General features: G+C 39.7%; 1 protein-coding gene across 2 annotated transcripts in view; it reads right to left on the bottom strand.

Moving 5' to 3' along the window:
- Positions 1-1,151: 1,151 nt before the first annotated feature.
- The window catches only part of LOC102304798 (copine-8), a 47,400-nt gene continuing 31,070 nt past the window's right edge, over positions 1,152-17,481 (bottom strand). Inside the window, exons 11-16 of one of the 2 annotated variants that reach the window (XM_005935593.3) lie at positions 15,665-15,846; positions 9,323-9,450; positions 5,776-5,878; positions 4,601-4,658; positions 3,801-3,874; positions 1,152-2,335 (exon numbers count right to left, since the gene is read on the bottom strand). In XM_005935593.3, the coding sequence (XP_005935655.2) occupies positions 2,123-2,335; positions 3,801-3,874; positions 4,601-4,658; positions 5,776-5,878; positions 9,323-9,450; positions 15,665-15,846 (758 nt within the window). In that variant the 3' untranslated portion in view covers positions 1,152-2,122. Of the gene's footprint in view, positions 3,481-3,800; positions 3,875-4,600; positions 4,659-5,775; positions 5,879-9,322; positions 9,451-15,664; positions 15,847-17,481 lie in introns of both variants that reach the window. The other variant, XM_005935594.3, reaches the window with a different exon arrangement.

Here is a 17,481-nt window from a genome sequence, read left to right as displayed (position 1 = left end):
CACAGCCACCCTGGGGCGCACTGACAGAGGCGAGGCTGCCGGACACTGGCGCCACCGGGCCCTCTGACCACCACCAGTAGGCAACGGGTGAAGTGTCTTGACCAAGGACACAACGACAGAGACTGTCCAAGCCGGGGCTCGAACCGGCAACCTTCCGATTACAAGACGGACTCCCAACTCTTGAGCCACGATCACCCCAATATATAGAACACTTGCTGTATCTAAGCCAATGGTATAGTTGGATTTTTTAAGTACATCAGACATTATTATTAATATTATTATTATTGCTACAACAGCCAATTGCTTTTTGGGCATTTATTTACCAATAGAGACAAATTCTATATCCTTTTTTTTTCTGTTGAAGGTAACTGAAGACTGATGAGAGGTGGAATATATTTTAGTGTGACGTATCAAAGACACTATTTCACAGCACAGAGGGGTCCAAAATGTATAAACAGGGTAAGGGGGTCACTTTCTTGTAGTGTCAATGTCTTTCTATGCAGCTAAGGTGGCTACAGCTAATATGGAGTCCAGCAAGCCAAAGAAGCAAATTAAATTCCTTCCAATTTTAAGCTAACTTTTATTAGATGCCATGCTGACTGTTCTTGCTAACAATAAGTATAACAAAGAAGAAAATTTATGTAACTTATTAGCAGCCATGTTGAAAAAGAGAGAGTGTTAATTGAAACCACTGCTGTGAATCTAAGCAAAGAGCAGCTGCTGTCACCTTTAAAGCCTTCAGGATGCGAGTATTTGATGATGAAACATGGGTTTTCTGTGGAGTCTGAATTTAAGGAGATATATGAAACTTTAGGACTTTTAGTTACAATACTGATGCACAAACATGGACCCAAACACTGTTGTTACAGTCATTACTTTGATCCATGCATACAGTTGTTAAAAGAAAAGCAATCTGCACTTTTACCTGTTTTCAAATTCAATTTCATATCAAAAGTGTGTTGCTACCACAAAGGTGTGAGCCATCTAATCTGATAGCAACCAAAATGCTATACTTCCCAACATACAGTTTGGCAAACATTATGTATACGTGGTGAGAAAGGTAAAACTGTGTGACGGACCACAGACTTGCCAAATATCACTTACAACACTTGCTGTTTTTTTTAACAATATTTTTTGGCAATACTGAACAATGTGAGAGGTAGAGAAATGTAAACCAAAAACCAAAACCAGAAATGCTTCTGTAGTACAGTGTTGTTTCATGAAAATAACAAGACTCTGAAATGTAACAACACAGTCAGGTTCGGTAGTGAAATGTGTGTTTTTGACTTCTGGGCTTGGAGAAATACACGTTTCCATAACCCATTGTGCCAGTAATGTTTTCTGACAAAAAAGTAAGGCTGGTTCAAGTCCCTGTTGCATTTGATTTGACCAGACTCCCAAGGAGCACAGCTTCCTTTCGAGTCAAGGCAGGTGGATGGAGCAGACGATAGGAGCGTGGAACGATTTCCGGTGGGTTTGTTCATGATGGAACATGGCAGTGGTGGTGGGGCAGTGTGTGGTAGGGACAAAGCCCTGAGTGCAGGACAACAGTGCATGCTTTATTTTTCATAAACTGGCACATGCTCTATTTCTATTAAAAAAAAAAAATCATATATATATATATATATAAGTGTGTGTGGCACTGGGGCCTAAACATTTTTGTACAAAGTCAGAATCTCCTGTTTCTGTAGCTGAAAAATAGGACTCTGAAAGGTATTCACATTTATTTGTATAAATTTCGTCCTGGAAAATAAAAGATCCACTCCACTCCTCAGTTTTGTAAACATTTATATATCAAGTGACATGACTTAGACAGAGGAAGTGGAAATGGGAACAGCTTGGATTCAGTCTGTCGAGTTTCTTTCCCGTTTACTCTTCCTGGTGCAGCTCCTTGATTTCAGGCCACCACCACTGCCCTTCAAAATCCACACCTTTTTGTCCAGTCTTCTAAACAGAAGAAGCACTCAGGGCTGTCTTCATCACCCTTCACGGCCAAATATTCCCAAAAGTGCAACATGCGAGATGCAGGCAAAGTTTGCCATGTGCTTAGGAGCTTCCAGTGAAGAGTGAAGCGTAAAGAGAGGACAGTAGACCCGGCTGGCCAATACTGGGGTGGAAGCCATTAAATTCGGCTTACCCTTCTTGTGAGAAGGGGGTTGATAGCTGGTGGTGGACAGGGAGTGTAAGGAGGTGGCAAGGGACCAGGTTTGATCCCCCGGGTTCTCATGTAGGACAGGAACTGGTCGGGAATTTCAGCCAGCACTTCTTTAGCCAGACGGGCCATGCTGAGGATGTGATTTCCTCGTCGGTCAATGTAGTCTCTGAAAGGAACAAACTGAGAGGGGAAGCAAGAGGAAAGGACACAAGGAAAGGAGAGAACAGGAAATAAAGAAATCAGATATAAGTAATGTAAAGAGAAATAAGAGGCGGAGAGTACAGAATAGGAAACATGGACATTGAGAATAAGAGAATAGTAAAGAAAATGACAAAGATGAAAAGTAAAGATAAGACAAATGAAGACAAAGAGGAGAGTATTGAGAGTGGAGAGATATTTTGCTGCTATTGTTAATAATAATCATCATTACCATTGCATTAATAATATAATTTACAGTATTGATATTGCATGCAGATGTTTAAACATCTTGGTACCCAATTAGCCTTTATTACAGGTGCAGTTATAACCACTTTAAACTGTTGGGTTGAATCTATAATCTTAAATGCTTCTGAATGCTTGTTATAATCTTAAGTGTGTATGTGCTGATTCTGTTGATTTTGAGTACACTCTGTACAGAGTCAGAGTGACAGGAAACTGCAGGCTTGCAGAGCGTTTGCAGAAATGAAACCGAAAGCAGAATCTAACTGCAGGTTATTCTGAGGAGCTGGTTAGACGAGGCTATGTGAATAACTAGGGTATTCAAATTGTCTGTTATACTTTTATATTCTTTTATTAAGCTTTCAGTAGAGGTTCTTGGTTAAAACATTTATTCAATTTATATTACATCTATAGTTTTAGTAAAAGGTTGACAGTGGCCTCTGTTTGACTGTGAGCGTTAGTAGGTGAGAGGTGACACAGAGTGCCACGTAAGGTCGTGAGATATCATGTTTGCTTGTAATTGTGGGCTTGCAGAAGTGCTCGCTCACTGCAAAATCATTGTCTGCGGTTTTGAAGAAGCACTAATCAGAAAGGTTGACAGGAAACATCTGTTATGAAGATGAAGACAATGTTCTTTTAAACTGTGTTAAAAGTCATTGTGGTTTTGATGTGACATATGTATGAAATGTATCTGTGACGTATGAAGGGGCGTCATTAATTCAAACCCTGATGCTATAAAAATCTGTGTATGCTTTGATTAAGTCGAAGATCAATCCCTGTCTGCGTACAGAATGGTCTTCCCACGCGTGTATTCATTAAAATCAATTGTTTGACCAAGCTCTTGTTGGACCATGGTGGTTTTTACTCTCCTTCCTCAATATTTGAACCTTAACAAGAGGAAACAAAGAAAAGGTGAATATAGGAAATGAGATGTGGACAAAAAACAGAAAACGCTTATGCAAAATTATGAAAAAGAAAGCAAAAGAGAGGAAAACAGAGAGAAAAATATTGCACGTAGAGGAAGAAATAAGGGTCGAGACAGCGGAGAGAAGACAGAAAAACCAGCAGACTCAGAACAAGAGCACAGTAGAAGGTCAAGCACAATGACCCTTTCCCATTAATCATAAATCCCACATTTCTCTCAACACTTTCTGCTGAGTGAACAGCCTTCCAGCCAGTCAGCCGTGTCTTCGGGAGTATTCTCTACCTGAACAATGTCCCTCTCCGCGTATCGTCCTTGGGATGAGATCCTCTCTTCGTCCCCATCCAGCTCAATCATTTCTGAGGAGGGAAGCGCATCAGTAACACCCCGTCAACGTTGCGGTGAGCAAACATGACACACGGTTTTTGTGTTTCAACCTGCCAACGTCATTAGCATGCCACAGGCTTACAGGCTTAGTGTTGATAGTCTCAAATGGGAAGGAGTACACAGAATTTGCACGGCTGAGCGTGAAGCCACGGGGCCGTGAGTTACACGTAGCTGTGCGCATAAGAGGAACGTGCCCGAATACATGTAAGCACAGCCAGCAATGAGCACCACAGGGACCTAAAGCGAATGCGCACTCTGACTTCATATGCGTGCTAATCCCGTTGACTCTGCAGGCTCATTGCTCCCCGTGAGTGAGCTTGTTTTTCTTTTCTTTTTTTAAACAGAGGACTGCTCTGTGAATTGTAAACACCAATGTTTCAGGGAGGAAACACAGCAGAGTGATGTAGCCCTTGCGCATTTAAAATAAAGAAGAAGAAGAATGGGGGAAAAAAAGGAGTGCTGCTGGACTGAAAAGCGAGAATTTATCAAATCCCCTTTACCTCGGCTTCTGTGAAGGAGGAGAGGGAGAATTAAGGGGAGGGTAAGTGGAGGAGTGAAGAAAAGAAAAGCTGCACGAGGAAGGGCTAAACCATGTGGGAGACAAGATAGGAAGCAGAACGAGGGGTGAGGGCAAAAGATTACTGCATGCTTTTAGACACACACGTATTTGCACACGGACACACATTCAGCCTGCTTACCATCGAATTCCGCTGGTCCAACCCCAACTATTATAATAGACATGGGCAGAGACGAGGCCTGTAAAGGGTGGAAAGTGACAGAATAACCACATCAAAAGGCGGCGAAGAAGCAGCGTTCATTCTTTTCACCATTTGCTATCTTAAACCGTGCAGGCTGCCAGTGAAATAGGCCTGCAAATTACCAACTATACATTAACTGTTACAGTCCAAGGAAAGGAAGCTCTATAGAAAAAATTAAATACCATTGTTAAGGCAGACGGGGCCTTACGTCCTTACTCTGCAGCCGGTTTTATAAAGCCCCTCGCCTGGCGAGATCTACGGTTTCTAATTTCATGCATCTGCAACCTAAATCTCTCGAAGCTTGACAGCTTAATAATGACTCCCATTTACATCTTCCTCTGCCCTGAGCTCCAGCTGAACTCCCGGCCTACATAGCAATATTGTTTATTAAATCTTAGTTGAGTGGGACAGCAAAGTACAGTTGGATTGATGAAGGATGAATGAAGCTTTTTCAGTGTTTCATAACTTCCCGGGTTATTAGACGGACGCCCAAATTGCTTGAGATATGAAGGGCATGGATCCTCCACGGGCTAGTAAATAATTACTCTCAAATCTCACTTTACAATAACATTACATCACACGGGGGGCAAAGTGGAAAAAGAAGCAGGAGAGCGGATGCGCGTTGAGGCCGTGCGGAGCATTAAGCCCAAGCAGCCGAGGCTCCAAATATATCAGCTCGCCCAAAATCGTTACACACATTAACTCTGATCACTCTAATTAGAAAGCAGAGTTATTAGAGCTGAACATAGCAGTGTTGGGGGGGGGGTAAGGGACGTGGTGGTGACCAGACTGACCCTCTCTTCCATTACTTCCCTCATTAGTAAAGATGAGAGACAAAGAGAGGGAAGAAGCAAAGATAGCAGCTGCACACCTTTTCGCCCTCTCGCTTTCATATTAGATGTTTGTTAGTTTATTAGGCCTCTATTGGGGTTTTAATCATACCTTCAGGGTTCCTTGCAAGTTCTACAGTAAATTAACTGAACGATTATAAGCACACATTTCACGGACTGCTACAGTAGATCACGTTTAGTAACCCACTGTGTGCTTACCAGTTTAAATAAGTTGAAAAACATTTTAAAATATACATAGAGGTTAAATGTGAAGTGCTACTGTACATTTACTATGGACTCCTTGGTCTGCGCCATGTCTGTGATCACGCCATCAGAGATGATGAGCAGGATGAAGTACTGTGAGCCGTCTGTCACTGCCGAGGCATACCTGGTGCGCAAAGAGATGGTGTGTCAGAGGTAAGGCGATCAAAAAATGACAAAAAACTGCCCCAAAAAGCAACTTCTGGGTGGAAAAATGAAGTGAAAGTCAAAGCGCCACAAACTACAGTTCCTATAATTTCCACATGAGGTCGTCTCCAAAAGCTCCTCTGTTAAAGTCACCAAGTTGAAACCATGATGTTTGAATGGTGTCACCCTTTATAACAACTGCATGTAACTGCATTTACTTTTTAGTACCATATGAATCCTAGTAGGCCTGAAAGTTAGGGGCATGGCCATTTTAACAGGTATGCCAACACAGAGTCTAGTTAATACTATCCCAGCCTCACCTCTGTTAATTGTAGCCACTAAACTGGAGACTCATAAATGGCTTGCTATGTCCTGCTTCAGTTTCGGAGAATAAACCTATACAGTTTATGGACAATGCTTCTTACATAACCAAGCTAACTAGCATAAGCTAATAACATAGCGTTTCACCATGGTAAATGGCCTGTATTTGTATAGCGCTTTACTAGTCCCTAAGGACCCCAAAGCGCTTTACACATCCAGTCACCCACCCATTCACACACACATTCACACACTGGTGATGGCAAGCTACATCGTAGCCACACCACCCTGGGGCGCACTGACAGAGGCGAGGCTGCCGGCATGGCATCCTAACTGTAACTGCAAGATGCAAAATGCACTTCCATCATTAACAAACTTTATTTCTTTATTTTTAATCCTGTTGGTATTTCATTAGCATTTTTTTCATCTGAAGCTGATTAAAGTTTTAATATGTACTGCACTTACAGTTTATGTGTCAGAGGGAGCAAGTTTATGGAAGATCCAATTTTATGAGAGCACAATATTAACTTGCTGGAGCAGCCCTTTAAAATCCCCCTGTCTCAAGCCCCACACATTGCCCTCAGCAATCACCTTATTAGATAAAATCTCATATTAGGTTATTATCCCTCAGAGATCAATAAAATTATAATCTTATTTTATGGAAGACAACTGGACCAATTACAGCTGCGTGTAGTTGCCAGGCCCAAAAAATTACGTAAAAAGTGAAATAGGCATATTTGAAGGGCATGGCTACACTAATTAGTTTGAGGTTTGGGGTATTTAACACACAAAGCGCACAAAAACTGGTTTTCATTCAAGTATTTCACACCTATTCTCAATGAAAGCCAGACTTTTTTCCAACGTTTTTTGTAATCACAACATTTCTAAATATTACATTTCAATGAAAAGTATTTATTAAACTTTTATTAACACATTCACAAACAATGATAATATATATTAAAGAACACACATTTATACCTGTATTTAATTACATACTAAGGAGGAGTAATGCTTTATAAATGATTAAGTAAACACTAATGCCTTACTAATGCTTATTAGTATGTGATTATTATAGCGTATAACATGTTACTTGCAGCATTAAAAGTTAATATAGAAACCCAATTAATATACAAAGATAAATACTTTGAAATATAGTTTCATGCAGAACAAGTTTATTACATTGACTTCATAACAGTTAAAAAATACTGTTAAACATGATGGATTCAGCCAATGCCTGCAGAGGTTTTCGTTATATGAACCAAAACTTTTGAAGTGATGTGCCATGGCATTTTGAGACCATATATTAAACAACACTCTTAGGTGAAAACAGTCAAGCAATTAGTGATTTGACGTGACTTGATGCCACTGTTTCTAAGCGCCATCTTCCTGGATTTCAGTCAGATGCTCCACACAAGTGAGGAGTGAACAATGCATCTATTCTCAGGCTGAGTGGGCGGACGACACTCGCAGAGATGGGATTTGAAAGCCGATGATGAAAGGGGGGGGAAAGTGCTTGTTACAGTCAATCTTGAGGATCATGAGACAAGATCTGGCAATAGGGGATGTCAGGTGGGAGTTGGAAGACACAGAACTAGGAAACAGCACGTAACTTTCTATCGGTGATTTTTTTGTGTGAATTGAGTAAGTGCAGCTGACAGCTTCTTTCAGTATCTGCTAAAGGTATTACTTGTTTTAAATATTTGAAACCTTTAGAAGAGCATATTTGCTGATCCAGTGAAAAGTCAACTTGGTATGTCTCACGCTGATCTGGTTTCGAACTCTTTAACACTGAAGCACTGGAGCATAGGGAATTTTCTATTTATGGCTCTTGGGATGGCCAGAAAGGGATTTATCTATTGTATATCTGTGAAGCGGTAGGAGGTGTGACACTTACTGTTATTCACAGCAGTGGCGCCAGCAATCATAATCCTGTATGCACTGAGCTTATAAATGTTATTTTAAAACTATGTTCAAAAGAACAGTTTAAGAACTTTAAGTCTAATCTTTGGATTCAGTAAATGATTCAATCGATGGCTTTTTGGAAAAAGAAAGGAAACTACTCTATACGATAATTATAGTTATACATTAAAATATTTATCGGGCGATTAAAATTTGAAAAAAATAAATTAAATTCAAGCTTTTCTGTAAATTTCAATCATTCTGAATACTAATCAAAAACTTTATATGCTCAAATATTTGTCTTTATATGACTTTACAGTAAGAGCGTGAATGTTTTTCTTCATTTTTTGTATCTTTACCAAATTACAGATCCTGATTCATTTTGATGGTGGCAATGACCAATAACATATTCAGGCTTTTATCTTTGATAGTCTGACGCAGATTATCCATTTTTCAAAAAGATATATCCAGAAAAGTATTAGAACCTAAAATTTTTACAGCACTCATTATATATGTTTTAACAACTGAGTAGCAATAGTAGTAGTGGTATGCCCGTGTTTATTTCAGAATGATGGAATGAGCCGACCATCATGAAATTAGAAGTGATGCTGAGCCTTGTATAGACTTTTGACAACATGGAGATGCAGAATGAACTTCGAAGTTGATTTCAATTATTCTTTATTTTATCATCTGGCTTTTTGATTGTATAATGTAGCAGCTTGGTTTGGTGTTATTACTACATATAGCTGATACTTTCTATATTGCTGCTAAATAAGGGAATCCTGCTTAATGCCAACTGTTTGTATACTATGAAAACACTGAGTCACACTGCCATTTCTTCAGAGGTGCATCTCAGCTGTTTTCTCTTTTTTCTTCAAATCTCATTAGCTCCTATTCTTGCTCCTCAAGCCAGTCTATCAGCCACTGTGCAGGCTAGAAGCAGACTTCTGCTGAAAGCACTGTGATGACCACTTTGCATGTTCAAACCACCACAGCAGGTATTGATTCCTCTCAGGTGATGGTGCTGTTAGCACATTTATCCCCATCTTTTCCCTCCACTTAAAGCTGTAACTTCACCAAGGCTGATTAATCTTTTAGGAATCTTTCCTGCTGAGCTGCACAATTCTTGGTGACATGGTGCTTAATGACATTAACACGTGTCAGACCACATGTTTCACATCCCTCGGTGTATTTATAATGGACGTACCTGGCCACATGGTTAATAACAGGGGAGAAGTGGGTGGGTCCATAAAGACGTACACTCTTCAGACTCTGGTAATAGGCCTCCATCACACCCTCAATACCAGTGCAGTATGGGTTCTGTGGATTACCATTCTGCACAAAAACACAAAGATGTGAATGAGTTAACAATAAGACATTCAGATATTTCATCTGCACAAAAGGCCCTTGGAAGATTTTAGAGTCACTAATAAAAAACTCAAATATGCAGTCTAAGTCATCTTGTCACAGCAAAAAAGAGCCTTAAATTTCTACTTAACATATTTAAGACAGTTGGCAGTGCAGTGGATAGTGCTACTGTGTCACAGCAAGAAGATTTAGGTTTGAACCTGCCTGGGGACTGTCTGCAGGGTTTGCATGTTCTCTTTGTGGGTGCTCTCCAGATGCTCCCGTATCCTCCCACAGTCCAAAGACAGACACGTGAGGTTAATTTGTGATTCTAAATTGTGGATGAACAGGTTTCTCTCTCTCTCTCTGTGTATTAGCTTTCTTGCCTGACAGCAACCTGAACAGTGTGTCTCGCCTCTATGTCAATGTCAATTTTGTGTTATCCCTGTAACGCAAAGTGTACTGTTTTTGATACAGGAGTCTGTGAGTTTTTTAAACCATTAGATTTTTTCCCCCTGAAAACCTAAATAAATAAATTGCAAAAAATGCCAAATGTAGCAAAAATGATACCAATTAAAACTCAGCAGGTTCTCTAAATTCTCACTTTCAGACAGTTCTTTCTACACTTAGCTCTCGATGATGTCAAAAAGTAGATTTTCTTAACATGTTAATCAAAGTAACACAACTCTGGCTGTAAGCCCCATCCACCTGATGTTCAGACCTCCTTTGTAAGACAGGAAGTCATTCAGAAAAGCATTAAAGAAGGAAGGGATCTTAAGGAACTGCACTAAGGATCAAGAGTAGGAGGATAAAAACAAAAAGAGATGCAATTTAACGGGCGATTTGTAAATAGGGATGGGTATCGAAAACCGGTTCTTGTTGAGAACCGGTTCCCACTGTTTCAATTCCTTGGAATCGTTTGCCACTTTTAAAAACGATTCCCTTATTGATTCCAGTCGCCCCAAATGACGTCATCACGTTGAGTAGCGTCTTTTACCCAGTAGGAAACACGGCGCCTGAGCGGCACAAATGCTCAAAAGTTTGGTTACACTTTATGAGAAAGGATGACAACAGGGCAACGTGCAATACTTGCAAAGTAGAGATTTCATCAAAGGGAGGAAACACTACGAATATGCAAAAGCATTTGCTCAAAAAACACGCGATTGCTTTCAACGAATGTCGTGTTTTTGATCCGCTCCGGACTAGCGAAGCTCAACCCAGCAGCAGCGGTAGCGTTTCCACGTCCTCTCCCGTTAATACTGCAGGTAACTAATCAATTAGCATTGCATATTATGTTAGCGCGATTTACCTTATTACAAAACCTGCTATTACTGTGCGTTGCATTTAGATAACCATGATGAGAGAGACAGAGTCTGGCTCAGATGCTGGCAGTTCTCGCTGCAGTCTACTGGTAGCGTCTCCTTTCAGGCCAGGATAGACGAATGTCACCGAGCAGTGTCTAAGTTTGTGGTCAAAGGCTTGAACCCATTTGCCACAGCAGATGCCCCGATTTCACTTTGGTAAGTGAATGTGTTTAATTGTAGGCAGGGACATTACTGGATATTCTTGTGTAATTGCTACAGAATAATTTATGTTAAACTTTGTTATTGCTACAGGAGAATATTTATTTTATTATTTTACATATACATTTTTTTTCCTGGGGACCCTGTGACACCCCATTGAAGAGCCGTAGGCTGTGGATCTCATAAGATCTCACTGTTGGGTTTGTAAGGCCATGTTACTCCTAAATTTCTATCTTGTTCAAAGAGAAGATATAAAACACAGTTCTAAGCTAATCAACTTTAGTGTTCTCCTTTTTAAAAAAAAAAGAATCGATAAGAGAATCGATAAGGAATCGAATCGTTAAACAGAATCAAAAATGGAATTGGAATCGTTAAAATCTTATCAATACCCATCCCTATTTGTAAACCTGCGTTTACAGTAACATCAAATGTTAAATGCCCAAAATTAATTACAGATTATATTGACATATATTTCGTTGATATGTGTTGATATGTTCACCATAGGCTAAACGTTTACACATCCTGTCACCTTCACTGATTTGATCTCAATGTTTATTCAAAGGCACTCAGTGTCTCGATTGTAGCACGTATCTAACATCAGGCATTAAACTAAATGAAATTATATTGCAAAGTTTTGATATTTGAAGACACTTCCTTATTGCTAAAAGGAATAATAAAAACATCACCATGCTGCAGGGAAACAAAATATAAAGTTGTATTAAATTTGATCTCCCTGGACTGGGACAGAGTTATAATTAATTATCATAACGAACATGTTCGGATGCAAAGTGTCAAACAACAGGATTCCCTGTTAGCATATTGAGAGACGTGAAAAGTGGTCAACCCGGGGCCAAAACATCGATAATACTCCAATATTAACACCAAGTGTAAAAGATCTTTTAAGGATGCAGAATCTCAGCTAGACTTATAAATTACATAGTTTAAGGAAGGCTTTAATCCTTCTTTTGCATCAGTTCGGTAAATGGTATCCTCAGGCAAGTTGGAGCTGCAGTGTTAGTTATAAAAAGATCAAACATGATGATAATTTGTATTAGACTCTGACATAAGCCCATCCTCTGGCTTCTTCCTCTGTGTCTCCCACATCTGTAATATTAAAATATTAAATCTGTGCCTGGTTGACTGCTTTTGGAGGCCCAAAAGAAAGTCGCAAAAAAGGAAACAATGCATTATTTAAACTACCCATATGTTTTAGGCTTTCAATTATCTGAGTAAGAAACCATCCTCACTAACTCTGCTTGGCTACCCATGAGTACGAACAGTGCACATGAGACTCCATTGTTTTGTAAATGGAGCTTGCATAATTAACGTCAGATTCAGTGGTGGCCTTCTCCCACTGTGGCTACACAGCTGTAGCCTTCCTCTTTAAGAGCTGACTCAGTCAGATCCTCAATCGTTAAATTAATGCATGTGTGCCTTTAGGGAGTAGCCGATGCTGAGCAGCTGTAATGGCTGTAAATGCCTCTGGAGCAACATCTGGAGGTGAGAGTCGACCAAGAAGAGATTATGTGCGGCTTGAGTAATGGTCAGGATGTCTACAGCCCTAGAGCACTTGACACTGGCAGAGTGGTAGAGACAAATGGATGAGTGGAATAAGGAGAGATGAACAGTCAAAAGCACAACTATTTCTACTCAATATGAACAATGTGGGATCTCAACCCTAAGTTTAAAGCTACAGTAGGTCAAATCTTCACTGCTGCATGTCAGTAGAATGCCCCTACCCATTTGAGTGCATTACCTTGTTGTCAGCCCACTGTATACCTCAGCTGTCAATGCTGGGTGAGAAGCGTATTTACTCAGGAAAAGGCTGTAAAACTTTGTGGAAGGAGTCAGATACAGATCAATGAGTCTGAGAAGCTCACCTCTGTCCGATTACAGCAAAGCTAAAATGAGTTGCTGAGAACATGCTGAGGTTTTCTGTCAGTAAGATGCTCATATGCTGTGAGAATGTAATCAAACTCTTTATCAGAGGGAAAGTATGATTTTTAGGACACTTGACTATAACATTAGCGAGAGCAATGTTAGCTTACAACCAGCTGTTGTTGTTTAGTCAGCTCTTTTTTAGCTGTTCAGGTCACATGTCTAATCTGCTGACAATATCGTGGAATAAACTTATGCACGCTGTTAGAGCCCTGACTTCAGTTTAGGAGATGAGGCTTGATGTGAGGAGGAAGAGGATACTATATTTTTTAGATACCACTGGCATTTTCTTATTTTTTGCAATTTAATTTCTTTAGTGAGAGGGACTCCTTCTCCAAAGGTAACACAGAGCTATGATACTTTATATCTTTAGTCTGAAGGTGCAGGCACAAATTGAAATGTCAGCACGCAAACTCCTACAGCCTCTCTTCTCCTCTGCCTTGTTTTGTTTATGGAGCCATTCTATAGCCACGTACATAAAACACAATTAGTCAGAAACTAGAAGTTCTTCCTGCCGACTGTATTTATACACGGTGGAGGGATATGGCAGCTTCCACAAAGTACAAACCTACTCCAATCTATTTTAATGAATTAATCATAGGTTTATGAGAAGGTACCAATTTCCTAGACACAATTACACACAAATCGATGTAAATTTATCAGAATCCTTTAAAAAAATAAATCTCAAAAATTACCTTCAGCGACTACAATACAAATGAAAGGGTCTGGGAAAAAAGTGCAAAAGTTACATCCATCAATTCCAGACTTGAACCTTTCCCAGCTGACACTGACAGATCATCAGTCCATCGCAGTGCTAACACAGAGGCAGACACCCAGACATGCACAACTGCAGCCAATAAGGAATCATTGCTGAACCTAACTGGAGGAGATTCATGAGGTAATTCATGAACCAAGAACCAACCAAAATCTTGTTCCTGTCTGATGTCAGTGTTCCAGCTTTGTTCTCCCTGTCTCGTTAGGTCTTATTCCTCCCAGCTGTGTTCCCCTTCTGTCTCTAATTCCTTGATGACTCCCTCAGTGTATTTAAGCCCAGTGTGTCTTTGTGTCAGTGTCGCGTCGTTAACGCCCACGCACCCTCACGTTAACCCTGCCTGCCTAGTTTATTTCTGTATTCCTAGTTTAGTTAACTTTATGTTCCTTTTCTGCCCAGCAATAAAGCTGAGTGTTTTGAGTTTACATCTGCCTCCGAGTCCTGCATTTTGGGTCCTTCCTCCCTGCCTGCCTGCACACAGCCATGACACTAACTAGACATAGTGCAAATTAACTGATTTACTGTCTTTGGTTTAATAAAATAAAATGCAGCCTACAATCTGCCCATTTTCAACAGAAAAAAGATTGATACAAAGAAATTAAACTACAGTTAAAATACTATGTCACTCTTGTATGACTAACAGTGGCCTTATACAAATAATAAAAAAAATAAACTTGGCATGTTATCACACCTAAAAACAAACTCACTTGGCTCTTTAGGCTTCTATCTCCACAGTGCGCAGGCAGTTTGGATGCTGTGTACACGTTTTTGGACAGCAGCACTGACCACCCACCAATATATTTGTTCACTGTAACACCAAGTATGTAAGAGAGTGCCTGTTTGAAAGTGTTTTTTGTTGGATTTTCGAAAAGTTTTCTTTTTTAACTTGCATGCAGTATTACGTTATGTTTTAGATGTCGCTTTAGTTTTCTTGTGGTCTCAGTGTGACTGACAGACTCCTCCAGCTGGCACCAAAGATATGAAAAGATTTGCTTTCGCAGCCGTATTCAACAGCAGTTTGAGGACAGGCCAAATCTTTTATTCTGCCAGTTCTAATGATGTTCATCAAATCAGCACTGAATTTCACAAGACCCGTCACAAAGCAAGGCTTTATTTCCTTTGGTCAAAAACATTGTTTGGTTGGAATCTCACATAACACAAGATTTAATTATCAGATGAATTGTGGCTTTGTGAAGGACTGAAAACATCTCCAGCGTATGCCTCACTTCTTGCCCAGTGTCAGATCCAACAGACTACAAAAATGACATGATTTCCAGAGGATGAAACCACGCTCCTCACCTTGTCAGGTCAAGTTTCTTAGTAACTGATTATCATATAATTCACAGATGGACTGGCACTAATATTAAAGACACTGTTGCTTCCCATGCGATTTAATTTATCCTGTACTTTGATATATTACCAAATAGCAAACATAAAAGTATATTTGTGTTAAGTGCTAATTAAGAAATGTTAGCATACTAGCACGTTACACTGTGAGGACCAAAGCAGATGCTAACATTTAGCATGACACATGTCATTTTGAACAAGCAGACATGTTAACTTTAGCTCAAACCGAGGCCATGTCTATGCACAGCTTTAAAGAGTTGGTAATAGAGGCTTAGATCCTTGCTTCACTTTATTATTTAAAGTTTCATTACTGCCTAAAGAAAGGTTTTGCAGTGTTAAGACTAAAACCTTAAAACGTTACTCAAATGGAACTTGGAATCCAATAATTTCCCGTGTCAATTATTAAGCAAACAAGAAGTAAACAATATACTGTCAGTCAACCCTTCATCATTTTTCAACATCTTACGTGGAAGAAACAACATAACGTTTGCATGTTTAATCCAGGTTTAGACTGTATGTGCCTAAACATAATACAGAAGAAGAAATGGAGCAAAGCTTTTTTTTCATGTATGTATCTGGACAAATAGATGGCTGGATATGAAGAAAAAAACGATGTCCTCACCAGGGCAAACTCATGTGAGACCCGTCCATCTGGGGGAAGCTTGGCACCAAAACCCAGCGCGGGAAACATCTTGTCGCTGTCGTAGTCCTGGATGATCTCACCGACAGCCCGCAGTGCCATGGCATAGTCATTTAGCTGGTAAGGGCTCATGTAATGGAGTGAGGTGGGCTGGGATGGGTTGCCTGGGACCCGAATGGTTCAACAAAATAAAACACACATCAGCATCACACTGTAATTATGCCTGCTCCCCCTGGGCTGTGAGTCATATTGAAATAAAAAGGAGGAGAGAAGGTGAAAGGGGTTAAATTGCAGACAGACATTTCTGCAAGGCACAGCTGCACTGGAGGAAGAAACAATCTCAGTGGCTGCCTCACACCTCAGTGGGTCATACAATTTCCCCAAATATTGCAGGATAGATAGGCAACATGAAACGTACTGTAGTCATTTTAAACTTACAAGATATTGAGCCGATCCTTCAGAGCTTTATTCCAATTTGCACAAACTAATGAAATAAGCAAAAACTGACAATATTCTTGTGTATAAATTTCAAAAGCCACTCCTAAATAATCAAACCCAATAATGGCAAAACTGGTATTAAATAAAGCCCATCGTAAATTGTGTCCTATTTATTTAAGAATAGCTACATGAAAGAAAAGTTAATATAACGACGAGAGCAAAGACCAAAATCATGTGTTATTTGATTTTTGTTACAATGTGAACATCAAAACCAAAAATATTTACATTTTCTCAAATTAGCTCGTAACTTATGGACCCTGTCAGGCAGTTTGGATTCATTTATTTACCACATAGATCTATTTTTAAATAGTTCAGTAATTAACTCTTAAACTATTGGCTCTTTCAACCTGAAGCAAACATTACTGAATTTAATCGTAAGCAGTTACAAAACTGTAAGGCTAAAATGAAAAACCTTAGGCTCTATGGACTGGGTAGAATTTAACAGCCTCGAGAACAGATCACAGATATTATAAAAGAAGCAACAGCACTCAGGATGAGGATAAAGACAGTGGCCTTTCCCACCTGCACATAAAGACCCAATTAGCGGGCAAAACAGGAAACATGAGAGCCAATCGTGTTTCTTAGTAACTGATTGTCATATAATTCACGGATATAATTCAAGACACTGTTGCTTCCCATGCAATTAAATTTATTCTGTACTTTGATATATTACCAAACAAATGTAAATGTTTGTACAAATATACTTTTACGTTTGCAAATGTAAAAGTATATTTGTATTAAGTGCTAATTAAGAAATGTTAGCATACTAGCACGTTACACTATGAGGACCAAAGCAGATGCTAACATTTAGCATGTGTTGCTGCACTAACGCGTGCACATAACATACGTTCACAAGAGTTTGTTATGCTGCTCACTATCATGGTGAAGGTTTTTGTCAAATCTTTTTTGTTTCATCGCATTTATTTGTGGACATTACCAAAGTCCTGAAGCTAATCTTTATTTCAGTTATGTTCCAACTGTCACAACTACAGTCCTCCCTTATTCATTTTCTTGCGGGCTTTGAAAGAACTGTCCAAATAACTGCTTGAATGTGTTACCAAGACAGCGTATGTGACGCGACGCTTGCTTTTTGAACGACTGTCACCATTACAGAGTGAAATTTGAAAAACTGAGAATACTGATAAATGCAAATTTAAGACTAAATAACAGCCTTACACCAGTGAGCCAGTTATATTAATGTTGTTGAAGCTGCGCTAAAAAGTAGAGTGAAGACTGTACTAGAGCAGCGGTCCCCAACCCCCGGGCCTCGAACCGGTACCGGTCCGTGAGTCGTTTGGTAC

This window comes from Haplochromis burtoni, unplaced genomic scaffold (genome assembly GCF_018398535.1).
Source record: "Haplochromis burtoni strain Fernald_Lab_line unplaced genomic scaffold, NCSU_Asbu1 Contig_197, whole genome shotgun sequence".
Classification (NCBI taxonomy): Eukaryota; Metazoa; Chordata; class Actinopteri; order Cichliformes; family Cichlidae; genus Haplochromis; species Haplochromis burtoni.
The sequence above is the reverse complement of the archived record's forward strand: the minus strand, read 5'-3'. Positions and strand labels throughout refer to the sequence as shown.